General features: G+C 38.1%; 2 protein-coding genes across 2 annotated transcripts; one reads left to right on the top strand and one right to left on the bottom strand.

Moving 5' to 3' along the window:
* Positions 1-5,499: 5,499 nt before the first annotated feature.
* LOC141588386 (uncharacterized) lies at positions 5,500-7,104 on the bottom strand. Its single transcript, XM_074409831.1, has one exon. The coding sequence runs from the start codon at positions 7,102-7,104 to the stop codon at positions 5,500-5,502; it is 1,605 nt and encodes a 534-aa protein (XP_074265932.1).
* A 3,504-nt stretch (positions 7,105-10,608) lies between these two features.
* On the top strand, positions 10,609-16,439 carry LOC141658874 (fasciclin-like arabinogalactan protein 17). Its single transcript, XM_074465636.1, has 3 exons — positions 10,609-11,940; positions 16,037-16,192; positions 16,314-16,439. The coding sequence occupies exons 1-2, from the start codon at positions 10,662-10,664 to the stop codon at positions 16,111-16,113; spliced, it is 1,356 nt and encodes a 451-aa protein (XP_074321737.1). The 5' UTR covers positions 10,609-10,661; the 3' UTR covers positions 16,114-16,192; positions 16,314-16,439.
* Positions 16,440-19,151: the final 2,712 nt, after the last annotated feature.

Below are 19,151 nucleotides of genomic sequence, written 5' to 3'. Positions count from 1 at the left end.
TTGAAATTAGTAGAAGTTGGACTCAAGGGTTGTCAATCGGTTTGTGACATCCGATTACCAAGAATTGAAACCTTGGTAGTTAAATTGTGGTGCCATGAAGGGTGGTTGTTGTGGTGCTTGTGACATGGGAGGTGGGGTGAAGTGAGGTTCATCATGAGCAAAGTTTAGCATGGGTTCATCATGAGGGGCATCACCAAATGGCAAGTCACCATAGTTTAAGGCTCCTCCAAATTGGGGTTGCTCTCCACCTCCCGCTCCTTCATTATCAGGCTCAACCACATGGGCTCTATTAACCCAAAGGTCCGCAAATTCGTCATCAGGGGGCATGTAAAAGTCTTGGCCACTTCCCCAACTCAAGGCTGAGTTGGGGGGACGGGGTAAGTACATATAATACTTTTGGTTCTTGCCACCCATACACCAAATCACCAAGGGGGCGGTTCGGTCCACAACTTCATACATGTTTGCCTTTATCAAGTATTTATAGTCCATGAGGCTATCACCCTCAAGTGTCCATGCATTAGGTGGGAATGGTACACCCGTCTTGGCTATAATCATCTCAATCATGCCCCCGATAAAAATGGTTCCCTTTGGTTCTTTTTGCAATTCAAGGCAACCTTTCACAAACAAGTCCACCCAATCCGGTATTCCCTTTCCCTCCGGGGTCATGACCAAATAGTTGGTATTTATGTGTCGGCTCACAATGCGCAAAATGGGGTGGGGAAGGGTTGTGTTCTTAGAGTTCCCGTGTCTCACATCTCCCGTAATGTTGTTCCAAAATTCACTCATTTTTTTCTTGTCGAGGGGTTCATTTACGGGTGCTTTTGTGATGTGAAGGGCCTCCCTCACTTGGTCATAGGTTAAGGTATGGACGAGTCTACACGCTCGGAATTTGATTCCCGGGGTTTTGTCCTTCCCTAATTTCACTTTCTCTAAGGTAGAGAGGAATTTGAAGGTAATGCCTCTTCGGGTTGACGCGGCTTGCCTAATAATAGACTCTAGGCCAACTTTCTCAAGGAGCATTCGGGTCATGGGAAGCATGCCCAAATCGATAAGAATATTTTCATCAAAAAATTTGGTCATTGCTACGGTTGACAAAGACGCAAATTTTTTCCAATTTTGAAGGGCTTTGTACAGGAGGCCCTCCTTTCCCGAGTAGTCATTATCATTGAAAGCCGAGGCCCCCTTGCGTCCTTGTGAGAAGGAAGCCTCGGAAGCCTTACCCTTTCCCATGTTACACAAATTTTTTCAGAAAAATCACAAGTGTTGGCAAAAATTTTTGGTTGAGGCAATTGAACAAACACCTAGTATGCACTAAAAGAAGATTGTGCTAACTAGTTGTTTATTGAATGAAATGCACATCACAAGTTTAGAAGATGTTTAGGGGTTATAAACAACAACAATTCAACAACAAATTCTCGACTTTTACTAGGTATATTTCAAAAATTTGTTAACTTGGAATGACAAGAATAAGAATAAGGTGTATACCTCCCTTTTGATTCTTGTAAGTGTTGTTGGATGGTGAATAATACACAAGAATGCTCCAATAACCCCTTTAATCCCCTTAAAAACCCAGAATCTTCAAAGCTTAAATCAAATAAAACCCTAAGTCGATTATCGTGACTGAAATGGGTAGGAATGCTGCAATTTTTTGATCCAAATTGATGTTGGGTGGTGAAAATTGATGAATCTTGGAGGTTGAATGCTTGAAATTGATGATTTGTGATGGATTTAAAGGTTGATTTTGAATGGGTTAGGGTTAGGATGAAGAAAGAGAGTTGAATGTTATGAGAATTGGGGAAGAACAATGAGGAAATCGACAAAATCTTGCCTGAAATTGCCTTGGTCTGTGTTTTTCGCACGGTGCGAGAAATGGGGCTTGAAAATTCGCATCGTGCGAATTGCTTGCTTGACTCGTGCTTTTTGTTCTCCAATTCTCCCATACTTAGCCAATTTTTACACATTTTTCTTCCTTCCTTTCTTCACTTATACCCTTGGGTTGGTATCCTATACAGTAACACACACATTAAAACATTCTAACATGCCAAAACATTAATGAAAATGCAAGTGAATTAAATTATAATGCAATAATTAATTGATGCAATTAATTTAAACATGCAAAAATGCAATAAAAAGCAATAAAGTGCAGAATTAAATATGCACTATGCTAAATGCAAGGGAAGAAATATTTACAAACATTTTGCCGTTTATTTAACGTCGATGGCTCGACAAAGTTGCATTCTCATTAATCTTCATAAATTGGGTCAACAAGGTATAGTGTTCCCACTTCACCTATTTCAATTCTTTCATGATAGTGCTTAAGCCTTTGACCATTCACTTTCAAAACTTTCCCGGATTTCAAACACTTGATCTCGATTGCTCCATATGGAAAAACACGAACCACCTCATATGGTCCCATCCATCTAGACCGCAATTTTTCCGAGAAAAGTCTAAGCCGATTTTGAAAGAGTAAGACTTTCTCTCCAACTTGGAACACTCTTATTGCAATCATGTTGTCATGTCATGCTCTTGTTCTTGCCTTGTAAATGGAAGCATTCTCATAAGCATCATTTCGAATTTCTTCCAATTCTTGGAATTGAAGTTTCCTATGAAGCCCTGCTTCACTCATTTGCAAGTTGAATGATTTGACCACCCAATAGGCTCTATGTTCAAGCTCCACGGGTAAATGACACGGTTTCCCAAAAAGTAAGCGGTACGGTGACATCCTGATTGGTGTTTTCTAGGCCGTGCGATATGCCCACAAGGCATCATCCAATCTCAAACTCCAATCCTTGCGGTCGGGATTCACCGTCTTTTCAAGGATAGCCTTAATCACCCTATTAGAAACCTCGGCTTGGCCGTTGGTTTGAGGGTAATAGGCGGTGGATACCTTGTGAATTACCCCATACTTCTTGAGTAGAGCTCCCATGGCCTTATTGGAAAAGTGAGTTCCACGGTCGCTTATCAAAGCCTTAGGAAAACCAAATCGAGAGAAGATGTTGGTTTTGATGAATTCTCCAACCACCTTAGCATCATCGGTCTTGGTGGATTTAGCCTCCACCCACTTGGATATGTAGTCCACCGCTAAAAGGATGTAGGTGTAACCACAAGATGCGGGGAATGGTCCCATGAAATTAATGCCCCACACATCAAATATTTCACAATAGATCATTGGGGTTTGTGAGATTTCTCCTCTTCTTGAAATGTTGCCAACTCTTTGGCATCGATCACAAGTCTTCACCATAGCATGAGCATCCCGGAATAGTGTGGGCCAAAAGAAACCGCTTTCCAAGACTTTTATAGCCGTTTTCTTGGCTCCAAAATGCCCACCACAAGCGTATTCATGGCAAAATTTAAGAATGGGAATGACTTCGGTGTCCGGAACACACCTTCTAATGACTTGGTCGGCACAAAATTTCCAAAGGTATGGGTCATCCCACACATAATATTTAGCATCACTCTTGATCTTATCCCGTTGGGAACGAGAAAGACCCTTTGGAAATTCTTGTAGAACCAAGAAGTTGACTATATGAGCATACCACGGCTCAATGGAAGACAGGGCTAGAAGTGTGTCATCCAGAAAAGTGGCTTGTATTGGTGATTCCAAAGCTTCTTGAGGTTTGTCTTGCACAATCCTACTTAGGTGATCCGCCACCGTGTTGGTTGTGCCTTTCTTGTCTTTGAGCTCAACATCAAACTCACTCAAGAGTAATACCCATCGCATTAAACGGGGTTTTGGATTCCTTCTTGTTCACCAAATGCCTTAAGGCGGCATGATCCGTGAAGATGATAACCTTGGCTCCAAGAATATAAGGTCGAAACTTCTCCAAAGCAAACACTACAGCAATAAATTCTTTCTCGGTGGTGGTATAGTTTCTTTGAGCCTCGTTCATCATTGTTGATGCATACTGAATAACATGGGGTGCTCTTCCTACCCTTTGGCCAAGTACCGCGCCAAGGGCATAGTTACTTACGTCCGACATTATCTCAAATGGTTCACTTCAATTGGGAGGTTGAATTATGGGTGCCGAAATAAGCTTCTCCTTGAGCATGTCAAAAGCTTCCTTGCATTCTTTACTCATGATGAATTCACAATCCTTTTGAAGTAACTTGCATAAGGGAGCGGCAATCTTGGAGAAATCCTTGATGAAGCGCCGGTAGAACCCGGCGTGCCCTAAGAAAGATCTCACTTCACGCACATTAGTAGGATAAGGCAAGGTGCGAATGGTATCAACCTTGGCCTTATCAACATCAATCCTCTTAGAGGAGACCACATGTCCCAACACTATTCCTTCATCAACCATAAAATGGCATTTCTCATGGTTGATAACGAGGTTGGTATCAATATATCTTTTCAAAACTCACGCAAGATCACTCAAACAATCCTCAAAAGATTGACCATGAACGGTAAAATCGTCCATGAATACTTCAATAAAATCCTCCACATGATTTGAAAAGATCCTCATCATGCACCTTTGGAACGTTCCTGGTGCATTACAAAGTCTGAAAGGCATTTTTCTATAGGCAAACGTTCCAAAGAGACATGTGAAAGTGGTTTTTGTTTGGTCTTCAGGTGCAATTGGAATTTGAAAATAACCCGAATATCCATCCAAAAAGCAATAAAAATATTTTTCCGCCAACCTTTCCAACATTTGATCCATGAAGGGAAGCGGGAAGTGATCTTTTCGGGTCACGGCATTGAGCCTACGGTAGTCGATACATACTCGCCACCCGTTTTGAACTCGAGTGGGAATCAAAACACCCTCATGATTTTCGACTACCGTTAGCCCAGACTTCTTTGGTACAACTTGGGTTGGACTAACCCATTGACTATCGGAGATGGGATAGATCATACCTACATGAAGGAGTTTGAGTACCTCCTTTTTGACAACATCCATCATTGGGGGGTTCAAACGCCTTTGTGGTTGGCGAACGGGTTTGGCTTCATCCTTCAAAAGAATCTGGTGCATGCATAAAGTAGAACTAATGCCTTTGATGTCGGCCATTGTCCACCCAATTGCTTCCTTGTGTTGCTTTAGAACTCGAATGAGAGCCTCTTCTTGCTCACTAGTAAGCTTGCTTGAAATAATTACCGGTAAAGTTTCTTCATCTCCTAGAAAAGCATACTTCAAGTGGCTTGGCAATGGCTTCATTTCAATAATAGGGGCCTTGATAATAGAAGGAATGGGTTTCTCCTTTGGTAGCTCCTCTAACAACTTGGAGGAAAGGACGCAAAAATCACGGGCAGCAGTAAACTCGCACGGTGCGAGTTCCTCCTCTGCATTTTTCGCACTCTGTGAGTTCTGCTCTGCCCTCCGGATTGCTTCCTTCTCTTCCCATTCTTCCATTGGCGGATTTTCCTCTAATTCTTGGATAGTTTCCTGCAAAGTACATGACAAAACATACCCCATATCTTCTCCAACCATTCCATTAGTTAAAGCAACATCCATGGTGTCACTTTTACACAATTCATACACGGTTTGAACAATTGGCTCAAAAATTTCAAGAAAACACAAAGGAAGAGATCTCGGTAGGGTATTTCATTGCCTCATGAATGCTATATTCAATCTTTTTCCCTTCAAACTCCATTGTAAGGCATCCACTAGATACATCTATCTTGGTATTGGAAGTTCTCATGAAAGGCCTTCCCAACAAAATGGGAGTTGAGCCTTTCTCGGGTTCCATTTCAATTACATAAAAGTCGGCGGGGAAAATCATATCCCCCACCTTCACTAAGACATCTTCAACAATTCCTTTAGGGTAGATGTTGGACCTATCGGCCAAAGAGATGACTGTACGAGTCGGTTTTAAAGGTCTCAATTTGAGAGACTCGTAAAGGTAAGTGGGCAAGACATTAATAGATGCACCTAAATCAAGCATAGCATTTTGACAATCCAAGTCACCAATTTTGCAAGGAATGGTGAACATGCCCGGATCACTACATTTTTGTGGCAAACATTTTTTAAACATTTTCGATACATGTTCACTAGCCCTTACTTTTTTCATACTCTTGGCCTTGTTGACCCTCTTAGTATTGCACAACTCTTTCAAAAACTTTGCATGTTTGGGCACACTACTAAGAAGGTCAAGAAGTGGAATGTTTACCTCCACTTTACGAAAGATATCGTAAAGGCTTGAAGTCTTCTTGTCAATTATCCTTGTGTCATTCAAAGCACTTGGAAATGAAGCTTGTGGCTCGTATTCCGGAAGTGGTTCATTGATCCTCACTTGATCGGGTGTAGATGCTTTCCCATGTTCCACTACTACTTCAATTTCATCTTCAACTACATCCTCCACTTCATGAACAATGGGAAGTGGTCTTGATTTCTTAGGAGCCTTGGGTGCCTCTACCAACTCTCTACCATTCCTCAAAGAGACTGCTTTTGCTTGTTCCTTGGTGGGTGGAGGAATTGTGTAAGAAGGGAGGCTCCCTCCTTGAGGGGATTGTGTAGTGAGTGTGTTGAGAATTTGACCAACTTGGGTCTCAAAGTTACCAATTCTAGAGTCGGTAAGCCGATTTTGTTGAAGCACGGCGGTTTGGAATTCCTTGGTATTGTTTAGCAAGGCTTGGCTTTCTTTTTGCATTGCCACTTGATTCATAGCAAGGGCCTTCATCATATCTTCCAAGAAATTGTGTGATTGGTTTTGATTTTGATTTTGCTTTTGAAATGAAGAATTTGAAGGTCCCTTTTGGTTTTGGTTTTGGTTGCCACCCCACCCAAAATTTGGGTGAGCCTTCCACCCCTCATTGTAAGTATTGGAATAAGGGTCAAATTTCCTAAACCCAAGAGTCTTCACCGCTTCACTTGCTTCCTCCGTTTGCAAAGATGGACACCCATCGGTGGGATGAGTTGGATCATTACAAAGACCACAAAATTTCACATGAGATGTGCTCCCATTCCCTTTTGCAAGTTCCTTAGCCAAATTGGTAACAAAATCAACTTTGTCTTCCATATGGTTGGAGTTTTGCCTTGAAGAAGATGCCACACTTGCCTTCTTCACTCTCCTCCCGAAATTAATAGAACTTCCCACCAACCTTTCAATCAAATCATTTTCCTCTTGGACCGACATGTACTCAATCCCTCCTTGTGTAGCGGCTTTAATCATCCTAGCACCATCCTCAAGGAGACCACCACAAAAGTTCAAGAGTAGGTCGTGGTCGGTATACCCATGGTATGGACAACTAGCAAGAAGTTGTTTGAACCTCTCCCAATACTCATACAAGTTCTCTCCATCCATTTGTTCAACATTACTTATTTCTTTTTTTAATTGAGAGGAGAGACTAGCGGGAAAATACTTCTCTAGGAAGGCCTTCTTAATGTGATTCCAAGTAGTGATGCTCCCGGTGGGAAGATAGTAAAGCCAATCATTTGCCGCATCCTTGAGTGAGAAAGGGAAGGCTCTTAGTTGAAGTTGCTTGTCGGTAACCCCATTAGGCTTCATGCTTGAGCAAACTACATGGAATTTATTTAGATGCTTATTGGGATCCTCCGTACTAAGTCCATGGAATTGGGGCAATTGGTGGCCGGATGAGCCCGGACTTGAGTTCAAAGGTGACATTTTCCGCTAAGGCCGTAAAGGAGATACACAAGGGTACTTATGTAAGGTCCGGGGCGGTGAGTTCTTTGATGGTCCTAGGCCTTGGTGGATCATCCCTTTGTGCATCATTGTGTGGTGGGTTCTCGGCATCACCCATGATGATTCTTATGGGTTGTGGATCGGTTTCAAAAGAGATGATGTTATCTTCCTCTTGGTCTTGTTGAGTCACGGGATTAATCTCTTGAATAACCGGGTTCTCTCTTCTAATACCTCCTCCTATCCAAGCAAGTGATCTTTGAATTTCCGGGTTGTATGGAAAAAGTGGCTCACTTGAGTTCCTAGTATTGACCATAAACAATTCTACACAAAAGCACACAATCAAAAAGGTTCACACAAGTAATAAACACGAAAATAAAATTGTGAAATGAAAAATTGCTAACACAACTATTCTAAAAACAACAATAAAAGCACTAGCAAAACCGTTACCTTCCCCGGCAACGGCGCCAAAATTTGACACGCCTAAAACGTCGCTATTTAAGACGACCAAATTAACAATTTATATACCACAAAACGTATTAATTAATACTAATTATAAACTAGTAAAGTAGCAAGCAATGGGATCGAACCCAAGAGAAGGGGGGTTTTGCAATGGTGAATTCAAGAGAGCAATTAGAACAATTGTGACAAATTAACAAGTATGTAAAAGGGGGAGGGGCGGGGGGTGGTTTGGTTTTCAAAAGTAACAAAAACAAAACAATATTCAAATAAGAGTGAGCAACAAGTAATCAAGCAATCAAATTTTAAGATGGAAATTTATCAAATTTAAGAAAGACTTAATCCAACTCGTTAAAGTGAGGCACTTTAGTTGATAAAACCACTAAATCAATCCTTCTAATTAATATTATCACCTTATTGTGGAGATTATTCTCCTAAATCTCCTTAATAATGGTTAAATGACAAGGAAATCACACTTAATCAAATAACCCAACTTATCAATCCTCCCAAGTAGAAATCACATACATTGGTTAAATTAATAAGAAGATAAAAGCACTAGAGATTCAATAAGGGTAATTAGACACAATGAAATCACGATTAATGCCTAATTACAAGTTAATCCTTTACTTGCTAATTAAGCCAAGAAGAAATCACATTCATTAGCATAATAACAAGGTATTGCAAAGATGAGATTACAAAGAAATCACACTTAATAATCCCAACAACAATAAATTAAGGAGCTTGATTAATTAAGCAACAAGGAAATCACACTTAATTACTCAATGTAAACAAGGTTTCCAAAATTCAAAAAATAAACACAAAGGATTAACAATGATAATGAAAATTAAGGAAAGATTATGGAGTCTTACAACCAAAGATTACACCTTTGAGTCGGATTAAGAAGAGGAAATTAGTTCTCCATAGTAGATCTAAACCCAATCAAAAAGATGAATAATTCCCAAAATTACAACTTGATTAATTAAAATGAGCATAAGATGTCTTAACCTAGAGGAAAACACACTATATATAGTCTAACATAACCTAATATCCGTGGGCTTAACATGGGAGAAGCCCGTAATACAAAACGGTATAAACCCAGAAAACTCGCACGGTGCGAGAAATGAGTGCAGGAAACTCGCACCGTGCGAGAAAGCTGCTGGAGTGCGTTTTTCAATCGTTGCTTGATTGATCCTTGGAAGGCTTCTTCATGATGTTTCTTCAATGCTTGTTCTTCACCCTTCCTTTGATGCTTCTCTTGGTCACTTGGCACTTCATTCTTCACTAGAAAATCTTGCTAAATGATAAAGCACTCGGAATTGGTCAAATAACGCTAGAATTGTCAAAAACCGTTACCAAATGCTACCAAATGAGCTCCAAATGATGTCAAACATATGTAGAAATAGGAGCTCATCAACTCCCTAGGACTTTTCTGAGCTTAGTTGAACAAGGTTTCAGTTGACCTTGGTGGCAGCTGGTGGTTGGGCTCGTACTGATACTTGGGACCTCCCAAAGCAGGCATGGCAGTGGCCATTATTAGAGCAGTGTGGTTAGGATAATGGCCAAAGTCCTGATCAGAGTTGGCCTGATCCTTGGCACCTACTGCAGGTCACGAACATCTTCACCTAAATTATCAGCCAAACTTACATTTTTCCCATGCGACTGGATCAGTTGAGACGATGTTGTGAGGCAATAACGAGGTACACTTACGCAATGAGTGTAGAAATTTTTAGGGAAAGTAAGCCACGAAGGCAATGTAATGAAAAAGATGAGGTATTGAGAAGTATTACTTTTAATGTCATATAATGTTCTTTACAAAAAACATGTTTTAAATTATCAAATAAAATGGTATTTAAATCCAATAAATAATGGGATAATAAAATACCAAATCCACTCCTTTTCAACTTTAGTCCAATTATTATGTAAACGCGTAGATATCTTTGTTAACAATAATATCCATGGCACTGCCATGATACTTCCAAAAGCAGCCATGGAAGGTAGATTTACCAAGAGCGTAGTTCGTGGCATCTTCCTAAGCACATTTTTTTAATCTTCTAAAAAGCAAGACATCTCCTGCAAGCAATTGTTTTTTTGTATGACAACTCAAAAACCCCTTTGATTAATCTTCATTCTAAAGCACATAAATTCCAATTAAACAAAATACTAGGAGTCCTTTTATATAATCAAATTAGAATATAATTTATGAACACTCAAAAACCCCACTCGATAATTTGATGAACTGAAACTGGTCCAAGATTAAAGCGATAATTTATTCCATTAAAAAATCTGTTAAACAAAGAATTACGTGTAGGGTTTTCCTATACAGAGATTACAGACTGTCTTAAACTCATAATGCTATAGCTAGCAGGAAGATTACAAAGTACTCCGTATTAAAGTAATAATAACAGCGTTATTGAACCCCATTTCCCACGTCTCCTTGTGTTGTTTATATATATCTTCCTCAAACAATTTTTCCATTTATTTGATCAGTTAAACAACTCCACACAAACCTTCCATATAATCACATGCTTCACTCTCATTGCTTACACAAAACACAAGACATAATAATAATCTCATAATAAAAGCTCCAAAACTAAGTCCACAGGTTTGGTTTGTCAACATTATTAGGTGCCATGGCTTCATCTTCTCTTTTCCATGGCTTTTCCAAACTTTCTCTAATCACATTTCTCTTTCTTTCTTTCGCATTTGCATCAAGTAATGCTCATCAACCAAATGCTGCTGGTTTGATAAACTCCAATTCAATCTTGGTAGCCCTTCTCGACTCGCGTTACACTGAGTTGGCGGAGTTGGTCGAGAAGGCGCTTTTACTCCAATCCCTTGAGAACATGGTAGGGAAACATAACCTTACCATCTTCGCTCCGGAGAATGAGGTTCTGGAGCGGGACTTGGACTCCGAGTTCAAGCAATTTTTGCTTGAGCCTCGAAATCTCAAGTCCCTCCAAACTCTCATTCTTCATCACATTGTCCCTTCTCGAGTCGACTCGATCCATTGGATTAAGTCATCTCGACAAAGGGCATTGTCCAAGCACCATCTCCGCCTCTCTTGGACCAATATGAAAATGTTGGTCGACGACTCAGCGGAGGTGGTTTATCCAAAATCCGTGGTTAGACCAGACGGCCTGATCCACGGAATTAACAAGCTCCTGGTTCCACAATCAGTCCTTGAGGACTTCAACCGCCGACGGGAGCTACGCTCAATCTCAGCCGTGCTACCAAGCGGTTCCCCGACTGTGGATCAAAGGACCAACCGTCGATTGTCAAAGATGGGGCCGGTTACAGGGTCTCCCCCAACCGTCCCCATTTTTGACGCACTGGCGCCGGGACCAGTATTAGCCCCTGCGCCAGCGCCAGGACCCGGTGGGGCGCAGCACCATTTCAACGGGGCTCGCCAGGTGAAAGACTTCATCCACACACTGGTACATTACGGCGGCTACAACGAACTCGCTGACATCCTAGTCAACTTAACCTCATTAGCTACAGAAATGGGGAGATTAGTATCAGAGGGGTACGTAATTACCGTTTTAGCCCCTAACGACGAGGCGATGAGTAGACTCACAACTGACCAGCTGAGTGAACCTGGTGCACCTGAGCAAATAATGTACTACCACATTATACCAGAGTATCAAACAGAGGAGAGTATGTACAGTTCAGTGAGGCGTTTTGGTAAGGTAAGGTATGAAACGCTGCGTTTGCCACATAAGGTTGATGCCGAGGAGGCAGATGGTTCGGTCCGGTTTGGGCAGGGTGATGGGTCGGCTTATTTGTTCGACCCGGATATTTATACGGATGGTAGGATTTCGGTTCAGGGTATTGATGGGGTTTTATTTCCGATACAAGAGTCCGAAGCTCCATCTACCGTCAAGAAGAAGGTTGTTGTTAAGCAAAGAAAAGGTAATTTAATCTAATTATTATTACTCATTATTTTGCGCATTTTCTCTATGTTTTTACTAATCGTCATTTTTAAGTTTTACCTCGCTGGCTAATTAATCATCATTTTAAATGCTTGTATATGTTTTTTTTTTTTTTTTTTGGTAAAGCTAAATGCTTGTATATGTTAGGAACTACTCCCTCCGTCTTAGTCACTAGTTTACATTTGCTTTACATTTGACACGGTAAACTGAGTCCGAAGAACGAGTAGATAATTGCAACTCATTCTGTGCAAATATACTATTCATTCCTGATTCCTTTTGCTATCAGAGAAAAATATGTGACAAACCGATTTTGGTGCATATGTATCTGTAAGATGTTGCTGGGTGTACTCTATTGGAGTGTTATAGTCTTATAGACTTTCAAAATATTCCGTAATAGGGTTGACAATAATGGGGGTTGTGTGTTTCAAACACAATCCAACTATTTAGTTGTTTACCGATGCAAATTCAAACTTTGTTAGTATTTTAAATTTTAGGGACATGCTAAATCCCGCACATAATTTTACTTAAATCCCGCACATTTTCCCCTTTATTCCACCTATACCCCTCCCATTTCTCCCTATCACAAAGAATCAAAAACCAAAAATATAGAACACCCGAGTATCCAACCACCCTCATCCCTCCCGAAGCCGTGCACCGTCAGAACACCACACCACGGCTGTCTTCAAGCCGGCCACCTATGCGAAGCCCTATCCTACCGATCTCCATCCACGCCACCAGCCCGCCGCCACTCCACAACCACATTTCTTAGATGAATCATTTGAATTCAATCACAAACCCTAGTAAAAAAAAACATTAATTTGATTTATAATTTACAATTAAAGATTTAGATACATATTATTAGGTTATTGCATTCAAACTACCATTCATATTTGCAGGAATTGATTAATCTCAAAAGTTGTACTGTTAGTAATTTAGGGAATTAGAGAATTAGGTTTTCAGGGGTGTTGGTGTTGGGCCAACGCTGAGGGTTGGGAATGGAATGAAGGTCACGACGTGGGAGCAGGTGGTCGGCGCGGCGGAGGGTGGTCGGGCTGTGGGAGGGGGAGGCTGGCATGCGGTGTCAGGGTTGGGAGTTGTGGGGGTTTTTTTTTTTTTTTAAATGAAGGGTAGTCATGGAAAAAAGTGATAAAATGTGCGGGATTGAGTAAAGTGGTGTGCGGGATTTAGCAATTGCGAAATTTTATAATCTATAACTACTTTCTCAATAAAAATTTTATATAATTCAAATTTATAGTTTATCAACAATATAATTTAGAAGTTATTTTGATCCATTAAATATCTTATATAGTAAAAATTGTAATTTCAAGTCTTAGATAATTTTTTTACAAGTTTGATTTAGGTGCGGATGGGGATCGGGTATAATTAAACACAAAATCTCATTACAGATGGCACACATCCGTCTATAACTAAAGACGGGCCAAATACAATACCACATTCTTAATATGACAAGCAACAAGTGGGGTGATGGGTGCCAAAAATGTCACCACTTTCAAGTTATTTGACCCGTCTTTAGCTATAAACAGAAATATCCGTCTATAGCAAGACTAGCTGATAATAAAAAATGTAAAGTAAGAAATATCTTTGGTAGGGTTAGCTATGCAAGGTAAAAATTGACAAGGAGCGAGATATTATGGTGTGACAAAGGTAGGCCAATAATTTGGTCATTCGTAAAACGACAGCATAGTAAGGGCCATTGTGTGCCTTAATTTAGCTGGCGAAATAATTGAAGGTAGTTGGTGTATTTCAGTACAACTTTGGACATTAATGAGCTTCTTTGTCCAGGCCTTAACTCAAGTTGGGTTGGCCTGACCCACCAATTTTTGAGCATTTCTTTTTCATTTTGACCGCATGAAAATAATGCTCACTTTCTGTGGGTCTTCACTTTTCAGTTTTTTTTTTTTTTTTTTTTTTTTTAACTTGGGGTTGCTTACTTGCTTGGTTTCTTTAGGCATAATCTCACGCACTGTTCACAAATTCTCGTTTTAACTTGGGGTTGCTTGGTTTTTTTTTAATTTTTTTTTTTTAACTTGGGGTTGCTTGGTTTTCACCTTAAACACGACATTCCAAATGGCGTGGCTCTCCTGTGTTCTGTTATTAAAATTTCCAGATCATACGTGGACACCGTTTTGATAAATACTTTCAAAACCAACCAAAAACGATAAATACTTTATTTTTGAATATTATTTTAAAAACGGATTCTCTGAAGTGAGACCTGCTGCTCACTGTTATGAACAAATGCCAGCTAGTAATATCAATACTATATATTAATTCCAGAAACCAAGGGACTTCAATGTAATTAAAGAAAGTTATAGAAATTAATTATACTATATAGTTTTAAATCACTAGCACCGTGTGATGGACCCAATTAAGAGATCTCAATGCAAATATTTTATAGTTTGAGTTAAAATTAAATTATATAGAAGCTTGGTAATTTTCCTAAACATTTGTAAGAGACTAAAACATGGTCAATTTCCTTAAAATAAAATAATCAATTAAAATAGTCAATTTTCTTAAAATAAAATAATTAATTAAGATGATCAATTTCGAGGAGACTAAAAGAAAGAAGATGCTTGGTAATTTTCCTAAATATTTATTGAAGACTAGAAGATGGTCAATTTCCTTAAAATAAAATAATTAATTAGTATAAACATGCACACTTATGGTATTAATTATTATCATCATAAAATTATATATTAAATTTAAAATCTATGCAATTTTATTAAACTTTATAGGTTATTAGATGTATAGAGATGTTAATTATTTAACATACAAAAATATAATATAAGTAGGTTATAAATAATTCAAGTTAGATTCCATAATATATAATATTGCATAATTCATTCGATTTGATTTAATGCATATATGTAATATATTTATATAAATATATAATCCCCTTAAAATTGCATGCCTAAGTAGTAAAAGTAATTTCGTAGTAAAGAAAAGAATCGTAGTAACATTGGATATAGTTATATGATAGTAATCACTCATTTGAATAGTAAAAGTAACAATATTATCAGCGACATTAATGAAAGTGGTAGAAACAACAACGGGAGTAGTGAAATAATCAATATTAATGCGTCAATAGTGAAAATAACAATAATTACGGCGGGAGTAGTGAAATTATCAATATTAATGCGGCAGTAGTGACAGTAATAATAATTACGGCGGGAGTAGTGAAAGTAACAATGATTACGAGCAAGTAGTGAAATGTTATTACTATTATTTCATTAATAAGAGTAAAATATTAATAGCGGGAGTAGTGAATTTGTCTCAAAATTTATTTCGTCGTAATTTTAGGATATGTCATTGAAAAATATATTAATGATAAATTTATGGGTTATGCAACTTTAAGTAATTTTATTTAATGAAAAAAAAAATTAATGGTAAGTAGAGGTAGTTCGGGCGAAGCCGGGCACCAATACTAGTATGTTGTGTAAAGAAGAATCAATACCCTAAGCCTATACTAGTAAAAGATTTATAAGGTTGTTTAAAAGGTAGGCGTAATGCTCGATACAATTTGAGAGGGTAAAACTTTTCAAATATGTCACCAATGGATCGTCCATAAGAACTCTGAACTACGGAATAGTATGTCTTAAAAGATAGAGTAGAAACTCACACGGAGTAACATTATTATTCATATGGAGTAATATTATTATTCAAAGATAAATAAGTGATGCTAGTTCTAATAAAATAAAAAAGACAATGTACAACATATTCATGTTACTAAAGTAGTCGGTATGTTACTGGAGGGAATTGTCTTTCTGAAATATTTTGCAAACATTGGTTAAGAACAATTGAGTTACTTGCAGAATGATGCACTCAATTAAAGTCACAAAGATCTTGGTGAATCGGTCACGCTTTCTTGGATTTTGTACAGCTACATAATAACTGTCAATATGCATTATTTGCTCTAAGTTATACTAGTACAAGTAATTAATTAAGCATGAAATTAATCTTATAAAATGGGTAATATTTTAATTGTAAAGTCAAATTAAGCACGTACGTGCAGTGCATGTCTTAAGAGTAGACATTGACTTGATTAATGATGCATGCAGGGAAATTCCTACAAACAGCCTGCAAATTAGCTGGAGCATTACGACAAGATTCTCATTTTAAGTTGTGTGATGAATGACGACTTTGATTAATTCTACTTGATGATTTAGTCAAAGTTCTACGTGATCAATTCAAATCTTAGATATATATATACAAAGGTAAGTCAATGTTACCTTTTTTAATACCTAGATATACAAAATTAATTAGTTTTGATCTCTCAATAATTATTATTCTCAGATTATCTCTAATATGAATATAATTTTCTTGTCTATTTTGCAGTTGTAGGAATGAAAATTTTGTTGATTTATAATTATACATGAGCTTGGAAAACGAAGTTTTCTAGCTCATCACCATGGAATCTACCTCAGATTCACAGCAAGCAAGCAAAGGAGAATATACATTATATATTTAGACCATCCCCAAGCAAGGTCACCGACTGGGTCGTGACCTTGTTGGGTCATGCTAATGACTCCTTAAACAAGGATTAGGAAGACCTAGTTGGTGACCTTGAATAAGAAAAGGTCAATTTGTGACCTTGAATAAGAAAGGTCAATTTGTTGGTGACCTTATATGTGGCACCCTCTAATTGCTTGGATGTTAGTAAATAATAATTGTAAAAGTAAGATAAAGGTTTTGGTGGGGTTGTGAATGTGGTAAATGATTAAAAATGTTAAAAAGTGGAAAAATAATTGGGTTGGTGACCAGGTCGTGACCCTCGCAGGAGGAGGATGAAAGAGGGTCAAGATTAATAAGGTGTGATTAAGAGGAAAAATTTTGGTGACCCGATTATATCGACCTTCTGCTTGGGGATGGTCTTATATTGACCAATTTTGGTAATTTTGGTAATTAGACGCACATTCATCCATTTCTTAGATTTATGTTTCATTCATTCATTCATTGTGGGGGGCCTTCAATTGCACTGTCTTCAATTTTGTGGCAAGAATTACATGTAAAATACACTCTTGGGCTTGTCCCCTCTTCAGTAATTTACGCTAGTACTTTGTCATATAGTTTGATCAACTGGTATGCATGATATTCACCCAATGCTTGAATGTTTAGCTTTTGATTACATCAAAATTTCCTCCATGTCAAGCGGTGATCTATGAATTGTATTATACTTCATCCGTCCCGGTTAATTGTTGTCTTTTAGTATTCGCACAAAGACTCAGAAAAAAGGAATGAACTAATTATTAAATGACAAGTGGAACAAATTGAGTGTGAATGATTAAATTGCTCATCAAATTCATTCTTAAAATAGAAAGGACAACAAATGACTCAGACAGAGCGAGTAAACACTTACTAAATACAGTTATTTCATGGGAATAATACAGTTATTTAACTTGTATTAAACTCAGACCACCATTGAACTCTAAATATCGGTTTCACAACAGGTCATCTTTTTTTTTTTACTTTTTTTTTTCCCAATAGGTCATCCTTTTTTTTTGTTTTTTTTTTTGGTTCATCATTTATCCTTTCTTTCTTCTCTTTTATTTCATCATCTTTCATTTTCTCTCCTAATTCTTCATTTCTTCTTAATTATTCTTTATATGTTCTTGTTAGAAATGATAATTAGTTTTAAGGATATTGAATGAAGATGATTTATATTAATTGATTTATTTGTAAATTGATAATTTTAGCAATACATATGCGCGCTATTTACAAGTGATCATGCACCTTAAACGCTTGTAAACAATTACACAAGTAATGAATGAAATAAGTTTCTAAACTTATTATTCAACGGGTTCATCTACCTAATGAATGAACTTAGTAAATAAACATAAGTTTCAAGACTTAAATGTGGAGAAGTTTCACATTCTAACACTCCTCCTTGAGACTTCTTCCCATTACTCCGAGTTGTAATCTTAGATATTCAAATCGTGGTTTGGGTAAGGCTTTTGTGAAAATATCTGCCAATTGATCTTCCGTTGGACAATAAATGAGTTTCACTTCTTTTTCTTGTTGAGCATCACGAACAAAGATAAAACTTGATTTTCATGTGCTTCGTTTTTGTGAAACAAATCGGATTCTTTGAAATGGCTATTGCAGACTTGTTATCGACCAAAATATCCGTGGCTTCATTTTGGTTATAACCTAGGTCTGCGAATATCTTTCTCATCCATTTGGCTTGATTAACGGCCGAGGCAAAGAACATATTCGGCTCTGCAGAGATTGTGCTACAACTTCCTCGCTTTTTTGAAATCCACGAAAACACTCCGAACCAAGAGTAAAAGCATAACCGAAGTGCTTTTCATATCGTCAACGTTAACCTCCCCAATCACTATCGTAGTAGGCGAGTTAGCTTTGGGCTTGAGCATGGTTTGTACAAGATACCAAAATCAGCAGTGCCTCTTAAATATCTTAGAACCCGTTTTGCGGCACCCATGTGAATTTCACTAGGTTCATTCATAAATCTTGATAAGAGGCTTTGCAAAGATACATTACATCCGGTCGAGTAGTGTCAAGTACAATAAACTACCAACCAAACTCTGAATTGTTTTGGGTCAACCTTTTTTTGACCGTTATTCTTTGAGAACTTCTCATTTTGAACCAAAGGAGTGTTCCCACTGCTTTAGAAATCGCATTTTAAATTTTTTCGAGAATGTCTTCAGCAAATTTTGTTTGAGAAATGAAGATCCCTTTCTCTGACTGATCGACCTCCATGCCAAGAAAATAATTCATCAGATCTAAATCAGTCATCTCAAATTTTTTCTTCATCTCCTCCTTAAATTCATTCACCATTTTTGAGTTATTTCCTGTGACTAAAAGATCATCAACATAAAGTGAAACAATGAGCAGATCAGTTTCGCCATTCCTTTTTATATAAAGGGTGTGCTCATTTTTACTTCTTTCAAACCCTTGTTCAGTAAAGTGGGAATCGATCTTACTATACCAAGCCCGGGGTGCTTGTTTTAGACCGTACAAGGCCTTCTTTAGTTTGCACACTTTATCTTCATCTTCTTTGACAACAAAACCTGGAGGTTGCTCTATGTATATCTCCTCCTCGAGTTCGCCATTGAGAAATGCGGACTTGACATCCAATTGATATATTTTCCATTTTTCTTGTGCGGCCAAAGCAATAAGAGTTCGCACAGTATCATGTCTAGCCACCGGAGCAAA

Source organism: Silene latifolia, chromosome 6 (genome assembly GCF_048544455.1).
Source record: "Silene latifolia isolate original U9 population chromosome 6, ASM4854445v1, whole genome shotgun sequence".
Taxonomy (NCBI): domain Eukaryota; kingdom Viridiplantae; phylum Streptophyta; class Magnoliopsida; order Caryophyllales; family Caryophyllaceae; genus Silene; species Silene latifolia.
Note: the sequence above shows the minus strand (reverse complement) of the source record. Positions and strands in the feature narration are given on the sequence as shown.

Excerpts from the sequence above, each read along its gene's own strand:
- LOC141588386 (XM_074409831.1), bottom strand. The coding sequence starts at position 7,104 with ATGATTAAAGCCGCTACACAAGGAGGGATTGAGTACATGTCGGTCCAA.
- LOC141658874 (XM_074465636.1), top strand. The coding sequence starts at position 10,662 with ATGGCTTCATCTTCTCTTTTCCATGGCTTTTCCAAACTTTCTCTAATC. Across the intron at positions 11,941-16,036 it reads TGTTGTTAAGCAAAGAAAAG|GGAAATTCCTACAAACAGCC; the intron begins GTAATTTAATCT and ends TGATGCATGCAG.